We start from the raw sequence: 17,602 nt of genomic DNA, 5'->3' as shown, positions 1-17,602 counted from the left end.
GTCAGGGCCAGGGATAAAGTCCAGAATTCCTTATTCCTACACCTCTGCTTTAGTCAGCAAACTGTCTTCCCAGGTTGTGTTGCTATGACACTTGCTTTGTACCAAAATGTGTGGCAGGGAAAGTAGTAGAGGCAAATCAGACGCTTCCCAATTAGGGCGTCCTTTGATTCTGCAGCAAAACTAATCCTTAGCACTGTTGCTCCATGACAACTGCAGGTGCTCAGCGGCTGAGCTAGCTGCACTGAGAAAATACAACAGCAACAGAGCAGCATTAGAGAGCATTGTGGTATCCGATCATCAGTGTAGACAGCAATGCCATCAATGGAGTGTGAACGTTTGTGTAGTGGAGCCGGTTGTGCCAAAAGAAGTGGAATAATTAGTTAGCAGTACTCAGATTTTGCACCAATGTAAATTAATGAAATGCTGGGTTCCCCCCAATCTCCTACAAATGCCTTCAGTTAGCCTTGACTTGGAGATTGTTGCTGGGACAAGACCTGATTCATTTGTTGTTGGTATTTCTGTTGCTATCTTACTATTCTGCCCTTCCCTTCCAGGGAGCCCAAAGCATCATTCTAGGATTTGTGAATCCATCTCCCACACCTCAGGGAGAGAAATATCATTATCCCCATTTCACAGGTGAAAAAACAGAGGCACAGAGAGTGGCAATCTCACCTACATCTAGAGACTCAGATAGGCCTGTGTGACAAGTGCAAGGCTGGTTTTACCCTTCAGACTAGAGATTTAAAATCTACGGATGTTTAGTTTAATCAACTAGTTGATGGATTTTCCATTGACTAGTTGATTTGTTGATAATTGAGGGAGCCACAATAGGGTTAGCTCAGCATAGCATCTGTAACTGGGCGTGAGCTGAGAATCAGGTGATCACCTGATTCCCGGCTCACGCCCGGTTCCCGCTACCATCTTGGCTGTTTTGTTGCAGGGTAGACACACTCTCTGAGCCCCAGTGGGATCCTCACACCACGTGGAGACAGGCCCCTCCATTTCACCTGTGGGGCTCAGTCTGGTCAGTGTCCTTAACACATACCTCGATCCAGGCAAAAAGGTGGGGAGAGGAGCTGCTCTGGTCTATAACCCTTAGGTCAGTGGTTAGGGTACTCACTCCTGAGAACATAAGAATGGTCATACTGGGTCAGACCAAAGGTCCATCCAGCCCAGTATCCTGTCTGCCAACAGTGGCCAATGCCAGGTGCCCCAGAGGGAGTGAACTGCACAGGTACTGATCAAGCGATTTCTCTCCTGCCATCCATCTCCACCCTCTGACAAACAGATGCTAGGGACACCATTCCTTACCCATCCTGGCTAATAGTCATTAATGGACTTAACCTCCATGAATTTATCTAGTTCTCTTTTAAATCCTGTTATAGTCCTAGCCTTCACAACCTCCTCAGGCAAGGAGTTCCACAGATTGACTATGTGCTGTATAAAGAAGAACTTCCGTTTATTTGTTTTAAACCTGCTACCCATTAATTTCATTTGGTGGCTCCTAGTTCTTATATTATGGGAACAAGTAAATAACGTTTCCTTATTCTCTTTCTCCATTCCTGTCATGATTTTATAGACTTCTATCATATCCCCCCTTAGTCTCCTCTTTTCCAAACTGAAAAGTCCCAGTCTCTTTCATCTCTCCTTATATGGGACCCGTTCCAAACCCCTAATCATTTTAGTTGCCCTTCTCTGAACCTTTTCTAATGCCAATATATCTTTTTTGAGATGAGGAGACCATATCTGTACGCAGTATTCAAGATGTGGGCGTACCATGGATTTATATAAAGGCAATAAGATATTCTCTGTCTTATTCTCTATCCCTTGTTTAACAATTCCTAACATCCTGTTTGCTTTTTTGACTGCCGCTGCACACTGCGTGGACGTCTTCAGAGAACAATCCATGATGAATCCAACATCTCTTTCCTGATTAGTTGTAGCTAAATTAGCCCCCGTCATATTGTATGTATAGTTGGGGTTATTTTTTCCAATGTGTATTACTTTACATTTAACCACATTAAATTTCATTTGCCGTTTTGTTGCCCAATCACTTAGTTTTGTGAGATCTTTTTGAAGGTCTTCACAGTCTGCTTTAGTCTTAACTACCTGGAGCAGTTTAGTATCATCTGCAAACTTTGCCACCTCGCTGTTTACCCCTTTCTCCAGATCATTTATGAAGAAGTTGAATAGGATTGGTCCTCGGACTGACCCTTGGGGAACACCACTAGTTACCCCTCTCCATTCTGAAAATTTACTCCTACCCTTTGTTTCCTGTCGTTTAACCAGTTCTCAATCCATGAAGGGATCTTCCCTGTTATCCCATCACAACTTTGGTGAGGGACCTTGTCAAAGGCTTCCTGGAAATCTAAGTACATTATATCTACTGGATCCCCCTTGTCCACATGTTTGTTGACCCCTTCAAAGAACTCTAAGGGTATGTCTGCACTACCACCCTAGTTCGAACTAGGGTGGTAATGTAGGCAACCGGAGTTGCAAATGAAGCCTGGGATTTGATTTTCCCGGGCTTCATTTGCATCTCGCCGGGTGCCGCCATTTTTAAATGTCCGCTAGTGCGGACTCCGTGCCGCGCGGCTACACACGGCATGGACTAGGTAGTTCGGACTAGGCTTCCTAGTCCGAACTACCGTTACTCCTCGTTTCACGAGGAAGCCTAGTCCAAACTACCTAGTCCGTGCCGTGTGTAGCCGCGCGGCACGGAGTCCGCACTAGCGGACATTTAAAAATGGCGGCGCCCGTCTTTATGCAAATGAAGCCCGGGAAATTCAAATCCCGGGCTTCATTTGCAACTCCGGTTGCCTACATTACCACCCTAGTTCGAACTAGGGTGGTAGTGTAGACATACCCTAATAGATTAGTAAGACATGATTTCCCTTTACAGAAACTCTGACTTTTGCCCAACAAATTACGCCCTTCTATGTGTCTGACAATTTTATTCTTTACTATTGTTTCAGCTAATTTGCCTGGTACTGACGTTAGATTTACTCGTCTATAATTGCCAGGATCGCATCTAGAGCCTTTTTAAATATAGGTGTCATCTTAGCTATCTTACAGTCAATGGGTACAGAAGCTGATTTAAAGGATAGGTTACAAATCATACTTAATAGTTACACAATTTCACATTTGAGTTTTCAGAACTCTTGGGTGAATGCCATCTGGTCCCGGTGACTTGTTATTGTTAAGTTTATTAATTATTTCCAAAACCTCCTCTAATGACACTTTAATCTGTGACAATTCCTAGGATTTGTCACCTACAAAGGACGGGTAAGGTTTGGGAATCTCTCTCAAATCCTTAGCCATGAAGACTGGAGCAAAGAATTCATTTAGTTTCTCTGTAATGACTTTATCGTCTTTCAATGCTCTTTTTGTATCTCGATCGTCCAGCGGCCCCACGGGTTGTTTAGCAGGCTTCCTGCTTCTGATGTGCTTAAAAAAACATTTTATTATTACCTTTTGAGTTTTTGGCTGGCTGTTTGGTTCCATACCCCTCCTACCTAATGAACAAAGGGATTTAAACATCCATCCCCTGCTTCTCAGGTGAGTGCTATGGCTACCGAACAAATGGGTTGCTGTTCTGTTGCACATAAATAATGACATATGTGTTGGGTCAGAGAGTATGAGTGAGGCTCTAGAGTCCCATGGGTGGGGCTTTCTCCTTGTTATCATTAATAAAGCTATTACATAAGCCCATGCCTAACACCTGTGCCATGGGCCAGCCAGCTGTCTGAGGTATCTGGATCAGGTGTTTAAGTAGCGTCTCCATCTGCCTGACTGGCTTTGTCTGGTGACCTGACAAGCCTATTTTGTTTTTCAGATTAAATACAAGGGGAGGACCCAACATCCCAACCCGAGTCCCAAGTGGCCTGGTGCTTCCAGTCCAACTGGTGTGATTTTCCTCCCCCTCCCCTTCCTTTTTGACTGTCTGCCACAAGTTCTCACATGGCCCCCACTATAGTATGTGAGCCCCTCACAGGCTTCAATGTGTGTATTTTCTCAACCCCCCTGTGAGGCAGGGAACTGTGAGTGTCTCCATTGTAGGCTTAGCAGCCTAATGCTTAATTGCTACCCTGCGGCATTCTCAGCCCCGAGCTAGTTGCCCAGGCTCTGTGTCCAGTGCCTGAGGAGAACGAGGCACTTAAGGGAAGGGATCCTGAGAACAAACCCACTGAAGAAGTTGCTGCCTGTGCTAGCCAGCAGTGCAATGCCGAGGGGAAGGGGTGTAGCTGAATCTTAGATGATTCACGCAGTGTGTCTGGCTGGCAGGCCAGAGATCAGTGTCTCTGTCTGCTCAGGGGTCTCAGCAGCAAACCCTGTGCAGGAGTGAGGGAGTTAAGCCAGGTCAGCATGTAAGTAGCTCATGCCCCAGTCTCTGTGTCTGTGCCCACGTTTTCTCTACATTCCCTGTTCCCCAGCTGCTGCGCTTCTGCCCCCAACCTAAAGGTAGCCTCTGCCCAACCCTCCTGCTGCAGTGTTTGCCAAAAGTGGCGAGGAGTCCTGTGGCACCTTATAGACTAACTGAGTTAGTGTTTGCCAAGTTTCAGGTGTTCAGCGCACTCCGAGCGGACCTACAGGATCATGCCCCCCTGTGAGCCAGGCATTCCCCTGCCTCTTGGGAATGCCTCTGCGGCTTTGGGGCCTCTGCGGCTTTGGCTTGATCTAGAGGTCTGAGCAGCTGGTTAGCTGTGGGATGGTGTGAGAGCTTAGGTGGTTTTGCAAGTGCCCCCTGGTGGGAACTTGGGTGCCCAGGGGACTTAGGCACTTGCAGTGTTAGGAGGCAGCTGAGCAGCAGTTTTGAAAATGTCCATCAGGCCCCTAATACCTTGTGGGCTCTGGCTTCAAGTGATTTGCCCCAGCTCAGAGAGAAACAGGAGCTTGATCCCAGGCCTCCTAAGTCTTTGCTTGCGTCTGCTCACTAAGCACAGCAGCTAGGGTGCATGATGTAGCCACTTCCTACAGCTGTGGAAGAGGGTTTCCTATTGTAGGTGTAGTTAGGTGGATTTACTGCCGTGACATCCTCACAGGTCTCTGGTTCCGTCGATGATGGTAACCAGAAGGCTGCTTGTGTGTGTGCTCAATGATGTGGGCCCAATGACCACAGCAGACCCTTATAGGGCCCCCAAAGACCACAAACCAGATAAGGCTTGAAGGTGCCAGGCCAGGTTTATTATTAAGCTAAGAACTGTAACAGTTGTCAGTACACTTTACTGAACCACTACACACGTGTACATGCCACAATGAAATGACTCAATCAGTGGGAAATTTCCACTGCCCCCCAGTCATACAAAGACTGACCCCCCCCCCAAGACACCACCTTATATACAGGTACAAACAAATCACACCTCATTACTGACGTTGTCAGGTTGCCACCCTCTGACACTACTTAGATACCACCCATCACCCTGTACCCTGTGGTTTGATTAGATCATCTCTATCCATCATTCTGTCATTTTAGACCCTTTCTTGAACCTGGGTCTGTATCTGTGAGGAGTGGGTACCAAGGTCTTTTTTAATGAGCTAGTGATATTCTGTGCTTTCCACTTATGACTAGTACCAATTAGTGCCCCTCAGTAGTGTGGAGGGATGGCTGTCCCAGCACCTCCCCTTCCACTTGAGGCCCCGCTTTTTCCAGGGGTGCAGAGCTGGCCCTCTCTACACCCTGCCCAGGGGCTCATGGAAGCTGTGGGCTCCCCTGAATAGCTATATTCACCTAACTTTTAAATTCAGACTGAGCCTCAGTTGGCAACAAGGTGGGGTGTCAGTCTACCCTGCACTAGCATGTCTTGCACTAAATGTCTGTCTGAACCCTGCTGCTTTGAAACAAAGCACTTAGTATGTTTGTTAGACAGCCCTGTCGGCTACAGTCCTAACCACTGGACTCACCTTCCTTTCTGCTGAGTATCTGGATAAGCACTTCGATTCAAGGCTGTTTTCCTGAGCCATACCAAATCTTTGCATTGTGTTCGTTCTACTTTAGCCTGAGCTAGCTCAGGGCCAAATCGCCACATTTGGCTTCCACACGGTCACACAGCCATAACGTGGTGCAGGATGCAGCCTGCCCTCGGATGTTGGAAAGGGGAAGTTATGAAATGTCGAGGACTTTGTGATGAGCCAATGCACAAGGACAAGGAGACTGAATTTGAGCAATTGCAAAAGGAAAGACAGGAAAGGAAGGGGAGAAGATAGTCAAGCCATTACGCTGACAGGTCGCATGCAGGCAGTGTAATTTATGCAGGCCTAGCCCAGAGATTTCTTATCCTTCTAGTGCTCAGCCTTTATCAGCTAAATGGGACCTGGTGCCTCTGGCTAAGTTGTGATATCTTATCTCCTGCGCTGGCATAGCAGAATGTATTGTTTTCAGTAGACTGCTGATCCAATATCCCTTCAAGGTACTATTTAAATATCATAGTCTGATGAGGAAAATATGGATAAGAGGCAAAAGGGGCAAACGGGGGGAGGGGGGGAGAGAAAAAAAAACACAAAGTGCTAGTAATCTGGAACCTCCTTTCACGGCTCAGAGACATCAGAGGAGTACTAGGAGTTCCAGTTTAGGGAGGCACATAAATAAACTGGACACAGTGAGGTGGGTTTTGTATCCAGCTGGTAGAGAAATGTGGGGCAAAAGCTGTTTTTCCAGATTTGTATCCGGTCACAAGCAGCAGCAACAGCAGCACATCATCTCTCAGCGAGCTAAGCGTATGTGTTACCATTTTCCCAGTCCGTCTGGAAAATAAGGACCAGATCCAAAGGCCATTGAAGTCAGTGGGAATGGTGCAGTCAATGTCAGTGGGCTTTGGAGCATGCCCTAAGAAAGCAGCTGTTAATGCAGAGACCAGTCCTGTAGGCTAAGAGCTGGCCAGTTTCTCACTGTAAGCTCCCTGCATGCCTATCAGGAGATCAAAATGCATTCATGGAGAATAAAGTCTTTTGTGGTTGGTCCATTCAGGGGCTCAGATCTCCCATTCACCTCAAGATAAATATAAGGCCCTCTGTGACTTGACACAGGTAGTATCTGAATCACCCTTCCCCCCCCCCCCCCCCCCTTTAATCCTAGAACTGCATCTCCTTTTTGCAAATTCCTACTGCAGGCAGGTTATGCTGAGCACGGCACATGAAGGATGCAATTAGTGGCTTTTGAGTTTGATTTGCACATTTTCCAGCATCATCTTTGCAGTACAAATGTCCTAGAAGCTCAAGAGCAATGTGTCTGTGGTATGGAGCACTGTCTGTCTCAGGACGTGGGCTGTACGAAGTACATTTAACTAGAGCTCTTTCTGAGGACTTCTGCAAAGAGAGTTTGGTCCAGCAAGACCCATTACTGTATAAATCTGGGGTTTGTTTTATTTGCTTTTTGGGTGCTGAGCCTTTTGGGTGAATTTGATTCAGTCTGAGGGCTTTAAGCTGAGATTTTCATGAGCTAACTAGGTGCCAGGAACCAGGGCTTGACAAAAAACAGTAGCGTAGTTTTGCAGAAATGAGTTTTTGCCCATGTCTCATTTAGGGAACACGGAGTTCAGTTTATTCATTACCTTTTTTTGATAAAACCGTGAGCATTGGCAACAGGGATAATATCACCTACCTACACACGTGTTGTGAGGCCAGATGCAAGCAATGTTTGATGGAAAGCACCACAGAAGGGCAAATGATTAGGTTTTTTTGTCTCTGATACTGATATGGCCCCCAATACAGTTGTGTCTGAGCATCACACGATATTTAGTGCACCTAGGTAGGGAAATGCTATTATCTCTATTGTACAGATGGGGATTGAGACAAAGCGAAACTTAGAGCTTGTCCTATGTGGGACATTAGTGAATCTACAGTGCAATAGCTTGCCAGGCTGTCATGTGCTACGTGGCAAAGGATGCAAGTGTGTACTAGAAGGGGAGTATGGTCAGAATTCACTTTAGATTAACACTCTGGCTGGCAGTGCACCAACATTCCATGTAGACAAGTTCTAGGTGACTTGCTTAAGATGATGTGGGAAGTCGGTTGTAGAGAAGGAAACTGAACACTGGTGTCTGTTGGACAATTACTAGAATTAACTGTGGTCCACATGAGAGAGAAGGACGGGGTCTGTATCAGGTTGCACCTAGTTTATTGTTAGTTTAGGCAATATCTTGCAGATGTGACTGAAAAGCTATATGAGAACCAGGCCTCCCAAGATGAAACAAACAAGCTGGATGTCATTGGTGTAAGGTTTCACATGGGCCAAACGGGAGAGATGGCCTTAGGCTTCGAGGATAAGAGATTCTATATTTTCGGCTTTCATCTGCACCGGAAGATTTATCCTAATAAACCTCTGAGGTTATTACAAAGATTCATCTTGCCGCATGATACACATTTAAAAAATAAGTCATTTGTGTGATGTCATTGCTGCCTTTTAATTTCCTACATGAAGATGTTTTTTTTCAGTGGGTGTGTAATGTGCAGCCAAGAGGGCAGCTATTATGAAGGCAAAAATGCTAAGGAAATAAGTATTTATGTGCTGGATCAGACCAACGGCCCGGGTAGGCCAAGATCTGATCTCAGATAGCAGCCAATGCAACATGCTTCCAAGAAAAGATGTAAAACTTCCACCGTGGACATTGATGGCATGTGGAAATGCACCACATTTCTTCTGAACGCCCAGGAGTTTGTGACTGGCCTGTGGTGAAAGGAGGGGGGTTTGTATGCTTTAGAGATTTCACGTCCAGCTTCATGGAGTTATCCAGCTTGGGCACACACAATGCAACTGCTGTCTTTTGTGGAGGCATGTTTGGAAACACTGGTCACAGGTGTGCAGATGACTTTGATCATTAATGCTAAGAGGGGGAAGACATTTATTAGGCTATATGATCGGTTTGCCCCCAGGCCTTGGCCCTGATGGGGTATTCTAGAGCAGTGTTTCTCAACCTTTTTTTATAAAGTACCCCTTAACAATAAGTACCCCCAGTACCTAGAGTTTTCAGACACACAATTTTTTTGTCTACCATTTCAACACATTTGTTTAAACAACTTAATCGTAGCCGGGCGGGCGCTGACATTTTTGGGTGTAAAAAGTACAAAAATAATAAAATGCTGTAAAACTTAAAAATTCAGTTTTCTCCAAGTTTCAGTTTTGTTGATGCACCCCCCAGACTTCTCTCGAGTATGCCTAAGGGTACTCGTACCCCTGGTTGAGGAATACTGTTCTAGAGGGAGTCCTGTTGCATAGCCTTTGTGGCTGTATGTGCATGCCTCTGTGATAGACTTGCTTTTCTTTTGCAGGTGCTCCTTTTCAAAGGTCTCAGCATCCTCATGCTACCTCCTGCCGGCACTTCCATCTGGGCCCCCAACCTCAGATCTCGGCTGATTTTCCTCTCCCTCACCCTGTCCAGCCACAGCCAGGCCTGAACCCTCACATGGCGACAGCTCACCAGCATAACGGCCCGCTACACCAGCCCCTCCCACCTTTGCCAGCCCTGCCGTTTCAGGATGTGACAGGACCCTCCTTCCTACCTCAAGCGCTACACCAGCAATACCTCCTCCAGCAGCAGCTCCTTGAGGCCCAGCAGCGTAGGCTCATGCCTCATCCCAGGTAAGTGACTTTTCCATCAAGAAATAGGGCAGCCAGCTATAAGCCAAACTAACCCACCCCAGCCAGCCCATGGCTTTCAAAGACGATATCTCTTCTTCTGTACGAGACCTAGCAAGACAAGCTTAGCTCTAGAACAGCTGGGGCTGCCGCTCAGTGCTGTCAGTAAGGCTCACACACATTTAAATCAGGGCTGAATTTGGCTCTCTATCCTGTGCAAGGAGTGCAGGGAAACAAAGAGCTTGAGGTCAAAGTAGACTTGTCCAGTTCGATGTCAAAGGATGTTCTACACGGGTCTGACCTGCTGGAGGGGATATATACAAGGAATGTGAATGGTTAACTGGTTACCCAGCAAGCATCACCCTTAATGGGTGATTCTTGCCAGGTATTAGGGATGTAATACTGCAGTCAATTAACCAATAAGTAAAAACGTATAGGTTAATGCTATAGACTACATGCATTCTCCTCCTAGGGTTGCCAGGTGTCCGGTATTCATCTAGACAGTCCAGTATTTTTGCCTCCTGTCTGGTGGAAAAAAATTCAGAAAATACCGGACGCCTAAGATGTCCGGTATTTTCTGAATCCCCCCCCCCCCCCCCCCCCCCCGGCTAGGAGGCAAAAATGCCAGGCACCTGGTAACCCTACAAACAGCGGCGGATTTAGGGCAGAGCGAGCGGGGCGGCTGCCCCGGGCCCCGCGCTTCCCGAGGTCCTGTGCATGCGCTGTGGCACCACGGCGCATGCGCCGTGTCAAAGGCGGGGCCCCGCAAAATTTTGCTGCCCAGGGCCCTGCGGTGCTGCCCTGAGCCCCGCGGCACTCTTATCCGCCCCTGCCTACAAACACTCAGAACCCGGCCTCCCCACTCAAGTCACGCCCCGGTCCTCAACACCCCCAGTCCTCCCTACTCTAGACCCTATATTTACCTGGTTCCGCAAGGCTGCTGCCACAAAATGGCTGCCGGCAAAAAGACCAAGGGGAAGCAATGACTCCCCTGGGTCTTAGTGCTCAATTGTTCCCCTGTTCCTATCTCTGCACTCTTAAAGGGGACTTGCTGTTTTAATTCTGCTTTATTTTATTTATATATATATATAATATTTTGCTCAACAGCTTTGGTCTCCCCCCCCTTTTTTTTCCTGGTGTTTTTTTGGGGGGGTAGCGGCAGCAGCACAGGGTGACAGGCAGCCATTCTGTGAGGGGAGCTGGTTTTTAAACTAACTTCCCTCACAGACCAGCTCCCGCCTGGCACCCCATGGAGTGGCAGAGAGTTCCTCAGGAGTGAGGCTGGAATGCACTGGCTGCTGGATCTGCCCTCAGGTACTGTAGAATAGTTGACTAACCGATAAGAATTCAGGAGGTTACTCAACTATTCAATTAATTGATATTTAACATCCCTACCGGTACTGGTTAATTGGTAACCAGGAGCAGCCCCCACATGTGGCCTGCCATGGGCAGAGGGCTGCTCCAGCCCTGCAGGGGTTGGGAGCTCCCCCCTGTATGGGGAAGTTGTGAGCAGAAGCTGGCCACCCCGCATGCGGAGGGGGGCTGGGAGCAGGAGCCAGCTGCCGTGTGTGTGTGTGTGTGTGTGTGTGTGTGTGTGTGTGTGTGTGTGTGTTGGGCGGAGCATAAGATGACCTCCTCTGTGCTTGGCGCTGCCCGCTACTGCTGCCCACCCCCTGCATGGGTTCCTACTTAACCGGTTAACCTTAGTTTTAACCGGTTAACTGATTAACTGGGTTTTTATATCCCTAGTATATACCCATGGCCTGCATTTTAGATGTAGACGTTGATGAAGCATCTCAGATTAGGATGGAAGGATGTCCCTGTCCTCTTAGGTTCTAAAAAGGGGTTTGGACAAAGAGTATCCGGGGGCAACATCTTTCACTAGCTTCCTATGACATTTGGGGTGTGTCTAGACTACATGCCTCCTTCGACGGAGGCATGTAGATTAGCCAGATCGGAAGAGGGAAATGAAGCCGCGATTAAAATAATCGCGGCTTCATTTAAATTTAAATGGCTGCCCCGATCTGCCGATCAGCTGTTTGTCGGCAGATCGGGGCAGTCTGGACGCGATGCGCCGACAAAGAAGCCTTTCTTCATCGGCACAGGTAAACCTGGTTTCACGAGGCTTACCTGTGCCGATGAAGAAAGGCTTCTTTGTCGGCGCGTCGCGTCCAGACTGCCCCGATCTGCCGACAAACAGCTGATCGGCAGATCGGTGCAGCCATTTAAATTTAAATGAAGCCGCGATTATTTTAATCGCGGCTTCATTTCCCTCTTCCGATCTGGCTAATTTACATGCCTCCGTCGAAGGAGGCATGTAGTCTAGACACACCCTTGGTTTCTAACTGCTGGTGCCACAGATTCAGCCAGCACTAAAGCTGTGGTTGCTCAGGGTCGGGTCATCACGAGGGAGAGAGTCTGCAGCCCAGATGTTCAACTTCTGTAGCACCTAGGCCACTGCATGGAGAACCTCAGTGCCAGCACCTAGATCCAATGAGATATGTAGAGGCGCAGCTGTTCTGAAAATCAGCCACGAGAGATTTTTTTTTTCAACTTACAAACAGTAAGAGAGGAGTTCACAGTTTTGATTATGTAGGAAGAAATCACGGAGCGGTTTCTTACAGAAGACACCTGACTGATCTGCCCCCAGTGCTCAGAAAACTCAGACTTGTGAAGGAAACACATTAAGCATATACACTATATCGCCGTGTTTAATAATGATGCCTAAAAGCTTGTGGGATATTGGAGTAGGCGAAAGTTACACGAAGATAATGGGGAAAACATTTGGCTTCTTAATTATAAAACCGTTGGGGACATGAATTTCAAAGTACAAAGACAGAGTCTTCTCTCAGACTAGGGTAACTCAACTGAAGCCACTGGAAGTATGGGTGCAATCAGTAACTATACATAATGTATACTGGGCAACAGAGAAAATGAGTAGTTTGCCTGAGAACTATGAACATTTGTTGAAGATTTCATAACCATGAAAGAGACTGTATCATACATTCTGGATCTGTTCAGTTATACATGCATGTTGTGGGAAGACAGAAGATCATCATTCTGGATTTAGGCTTGATGGTGATAATCTAGTTACAGGCAAAGTAAATGCTTCTGATTTTGAAGAACATTCACTCAAGAAAGGCAACTTGGCTTCAAACTGGACTGATGACTGAAGATAATTTTAACTCAACGGAGATGGAAGTCGATGTCTAGACTGCATGTCTTGAGAGAGTGGTTTGTATAAAATATAGGAAGGGGAGACCTATTTGAAAACGTATGGAAACCATTTGTGGGTTATACCAATGGATCAGGAATTCGAGTATGAAACTTTGCAATGAGGCTGTGTTTGGAAGGATTGATATGGAGTGAAACGTTCCTCCTTTCCATATGTTTTCTTCCTTCAAGAGGTTTTCTTTTACTTTACTTGTGCATATTTTGTTTTGCACAGGTTAGTTCTTTAAGTGGGTTCAAGGCAGTGGTTCTCAAACTTTTTGGCCTGTGGCCCACCTGGCTCAATGCAAACCTTTTCCATGGACCACCAATTGCTAGTGAAAACTCACCATTAATTACATAATTACACCCGTGCCATTTTGCTAGTGCTGCAGCTAGGGAGAGCGGTTTAATTTAATATTTTCTTTCTTACTGGTTAAGTTATCAAACAAATTAAGCACTTTAACTTCTCATGTTAGCTATCAGACTTCATTTTAAATAAAGTAAAATACTAATTTATATCCAACACAAAAGGTTTTAATGTTTTCTTTATTTGTGACAGCGGTGGGGAAACTTTTTTGTAACGGAGGGCACAGAAAAATCAGTTTGGGACCACACAAGTGAAAAGCAAGAAAAAAAACCCTCCAAAGCTCCCCAACCCTCACTGATCTGGCCCCCAACTAAGATACCTCATTCCTCTGGCGCTGCCAACCCCCTGGGTCGAGGGAAAGGGACACAGAAGACTGAGGTTCAGGGCTTCCTATGGGCTGGATTTACTCCTCTGAGGTTTTGTGGACCACCCCCCCCAGGCTCTGAGGTGGGGACAAAATTAGGGGTTCAGTGTGCAGGACAGGGTTGCCAGTGAGTGGGAGAGGGGTGAGAGTGCAGGATCTGGGCAGGAGGTGGGGTACAGGAGTGGGGTGAGGGTGCGAGGGTTGGGTGGAAGGTGGGGTGCAGGAGTAGGCTGGAAGTAGAGTGTCTGCCCAGGGGCGAGGGTGCAGGAGTGGGCTGGGCGAAGGGTATCTGGCCAGGGGGAGAATGCAGGAGCAGGGTGAGGCTAGGATGTTTGACCAGGGGGAAAGGTGCAGGAGCCCGCTGGGGATGAGATGTCTGGCTGGGGGGGAAGGTACAGAAACAGGCTGGGGTTGTGGGGTCTTGGGGCGGTGCAGGAGCACAGTCGGGGTGTGGGGTTGGCATGAGGAGGCGGGTGGGGGGGCACTTACTTGCTTTTGCACCCCAGGCCTCTCCCAGGCATTGTGTTTTAGGCATAGCCTTCTGCTGCTCCTATTGGCCTGTCAGTGCCACACTCAGCAAGGCGGCCCCAACTCACTCTGCTCTCCCCTGGCGTCTCTCATAGGGAGGGAGCAGGACCATCGCTGCACTCATTGGAGGGAAGCAGAGCGACACGGCTGGGGAGCAGAGCAAGGGCAGGGAAGAGACTGCCAACGAGTGTGGGGGAGGGTGGGCCCCATTGCTGGCCCCAGAACCCTATACCTGCTAGTCCTCCTAGCCGCATCAGTTGTGGGAAGAGGCAGGCTGGGAGTGGAGCAAGGGCGGGAAAGAGGTGGAGCAAGGGCAAAGTAGGAGCAGGGAGGAGGTGGAGCTTGTAAACTAAGAAATGTGGATAAAGTGCTGGACAGCGACCAAGGAGACCTGGTTTCCTTTACTTTTGGCTTTGCCAGTGACCTTACATGGGATTTTTGGGGAAGTCCCATCACCTCTCTGCCTGTGCTGCCCTTCCCTCTCATCCTGTCCACATCTTGTCTGTTTAGTCTGTAACCCCTTAAAAGGGGTGTCCATTTCCATCACTGCTCTTTTGTCGCCTTATTTACTACTAGCAGAAATACCCGGTGTCACCCGGGGAAAATCTAGTAAAAGGTGTGATGAATGAACTATGTCAATGACATTAACATAACATATTGTATTGGAAATACTTTTCTCATATATATTACTGTAAGAAATTAACATAGCTAGTACTTTTTCTGTTATCATAAGGAAAGGATCTCGTAGTTGCAGTTTGTGTGACATGCTTAAAAGAAGAGTCCAGAAAATGCCTATGATCAGGTGCTACTAAAAGCTAATTAGTGGCCCAATTGCGGCTCTGGGGGCCCAATTGGGGCTCTGGGGGAACTGATTTTGAGATATAACCAATCCAATGATTGAAGTTAGGAAATAGGAGTATCTGTGGAACATTTTGTGTTTCTATGCTCAGGTGCTACTAAAAGCTAATTATCAGTGGGCCCAATTAGGTCTCTGGGGGAACCAGGAGAACCGATTTCAAGATATAACCAATCTAGTAATTTAAGTTAGGAAATCAGTAGTATCTGTGAAAAATTTGGGGTTTCTAGCTCTTACCATTTTGGAGATCTTTTGGGACAAACAAACTTTCAGAAATATTTATAAGATTATGTGCTTAGACTGTGACATAAAAATAAAATTTCATAAAAGAACAAGATCTTTTCCATGTCTAATTTAAAGAAAACATTAGATATTGGCACAGAGAGTACACTGATAAAGTTTGCAGATTATACCAACGCGGGAGGGGTTGCAAGTGTTTTGGAGGACTGGGTCAAAATTCAAAATGATCTGGATAAACTAGAGAAATGGTCCGAGGTAAATAGGATGAAGTTTAATAAGGAAAAATACAAAGTACTCCAGTTAGGAAGGAACAATCTGCTTCACACATACAGAATGGGAAGTCATTGTCTAGGAAGGAGTACTGCAGAAAGGGATCTAGCAACCATAGTGGACCACAAGCTAAATATGGCTACGTCTACACTGAATTGCTTTTCTGGGATACTGTCCAAGGAGTGCATCTGCTTTTTCAAAAATATTTTCAAAAAAAGTGGACGTGCTCTGTCTCCATCCCAGTAAACCTCATTTTATGAGGAAGAAGGAATATGTCGAAAGAAGACTTTTTTTCCAAAATTTGGCGCTATGTAGATGCACCAAATTTCGGAAAAGCCTCTTTTGACGGTAAAGAGGAAAAAGAAGCAGAAAAATTGTTTCTTTTTTCGATTTATCTTAGCAGTGTAGACCTAGCCTATGAGTCAATAGTGTGACACTGTTGCAAAAAAAGCAAACATGATTCTGGGATGAATTAATAGGAGTGTTGTGAGAGAGAAACGAAAAGTCATTCTTCAGATCTACTCTACGCTGATTAGGCCTCAATGAGAGTGTTGTGTTCAGTTCTGGGCACCACATTTCAAGAAAGACGTGGTGAAATTGGAGAGGGTCCAGAGAAGAGCAACAAAAATGTTTAAAGGCCTAGAAAACATGAGCTATGAGGGAAGACTGAAAGAATTGGGCTTGTTTAGTTTGGAAAAGAGACGCCAGAGGGGACATGATAGCAGTTTTTAAGTACCTAAAAGGCTATTACAAAGAGGGAGAAAAATTATTCTCCTTATCCTCTGATAGGATAAGAAGCAATGGGCTTAAATTGTAGCAAGGGAGGTTTAAATATGACATTAGGAAAAACTTCCTAAAGAGTGTTTAAACACTGGGATAAATTGCCAAGGGAGGTTGTGGAATTTTTATCATTGGAGATATTTAAGAGCAGGTTAGATAAATATCTATCAGGGATGATTTAGCTAGTGCTTTCCCCCTCTCTGAGGGCGGGGAACTGGACTTGACCTTTTGAATTCTCTTCCAGTTCTAGTGTTCTACGAGTCTATGGAAGGAAGGAAGAGGCATTTGGTGAGGGAGCTCTAGGTGCACAATATTTCAGCTGGCAGTCTGCCGATATTGTACCCCTCTGACAGCATTTGGCCCTGTCCTTCTCACCTCTAAACCCTCTTGCCCTTCTCTACACCCCTGCAGGCGGACTCAGGAGCGCATGTCTGTTCAACCTCATCGGTTACATCCGGGCTTTGACTTCAGCCATCAACTGCAAACTCCTCAACCCATGGGGCCCCAGCCCAGGTATTTAGCTGAAGGCACAGACTGGTAAGTTTTTTATTTCCCCTGGTATTTTGGATGATGCATAAAACCAAAGCTATAAGCAGATGTGGTCATGGAAGATCATGGCCCCTGGATACCATGGGGAAATGTTTATACTTTGACTTATTATAGTAAATGAAAGATAACCTTCCCGTTATAACATAATAAAACGTTGCACTTGTATAGCAAGTAGGGGTGTTGCTGGAGAATTCTGCCCAGAGATGTAATCGAATAAGGGACTGGAAATAGAAGAAAAGCCGCCTACAGTACCTGGGATTCCCAGGCAGTCTCTCATCCAAGCGCCCAAGGTTAGTGTAGCTTGCGAGGTCAGCTGAGATCAGGTGCATTCAGTCAGGTGTGGCCTTGGAAGCTGTGTAGTGCATGAGGCAGGGATTGGAGGAAGAGGATGGAGGGTCTTATGGTGAAAGCCGAGGGAGGTTGTGGAATCTCCATCTCTGGAAATATTTAAGAGCAGGTTGGACAGACACCTGCCAGGGATGATTTGGAAGATGCTTCATCCTGCTGTGAGAGCAGGGGACTGGACTTGACAACCTCTTGAGGTCTCTTCCAGTTCTAGCGTTCCTTGACTCTATGAATGCTGCCCTGGAGAACTGGAGTCGACCTTGCCTCTGTGGCTGACCTATTGTGCTGCACTGGGAGGCAATTCATTTAAGCCCAGCTGTTTGCAGGAGATTATTTGTGTGCTCTCCATCTGCTGGGTGCCTGGGGCAAGGGTGCCAGAGCCTTCCCAAAAGTGGGAGGTGAGGACTTCCACCTCTGAACCCCACCCTCCTCTTCCCCTGACCCCAGCCAAGTGGATAGCTGATGTGGAACCAAGAGCTGCCCCCTGCAGGGGGGAGGTGGGAGCTGAAAGCAGCCCCG

At 46.8% G+C, this 17,602-nt stretch overlaps 1 protein-coding gene across 2 annotated transcripts in view; it reads left to right on the top strand.

The window, feature by feature from the left end:
• ARK2C (arkadia (RNF111) C-terminal like ring finger ubiquitin ligase 2C) overlaps positions 1–17,602 on the top strand; it is a 112,854-nt gene that overhangs the window by 74,372 nt on the left and 20,880 nt on the right. For both annotated transcript variants that reach the window (XM_006136768.4, XM_075932728.1), the window contains exons 2-3: positions 9,265–9,574; positions 16,601–16,726. In XM_006136768.4, the coding sequence (XP_006136830.2) occupies positions 9,265–9,574; positions 16,601–16,726 (436 nt within the window). The remainder of the gene's footprint in view (positions 1–9,264; positions 9,575–16,600; positions 16,727–17,602) is intronic.

The sequence above is a fragment of the Pelodiscus sinensis genome, chromosome 6 (genome assembly GCF_049634645.1).
Source record: "Pelodiscus sinensis isolate JC-2024 chromosome 6, ASM4963464v1, whole genome shotgun sequence".
Taxonomy (NCBI): domain Eukaryota; kingdom Metazoa; phylum Chordata; order Testudines; family Trionychidae; genus Pelodiscus; species Pelodiscus sinensis.
This window is presented reverse-complemented; position numbering and strand designations above follow the sequence as displayed.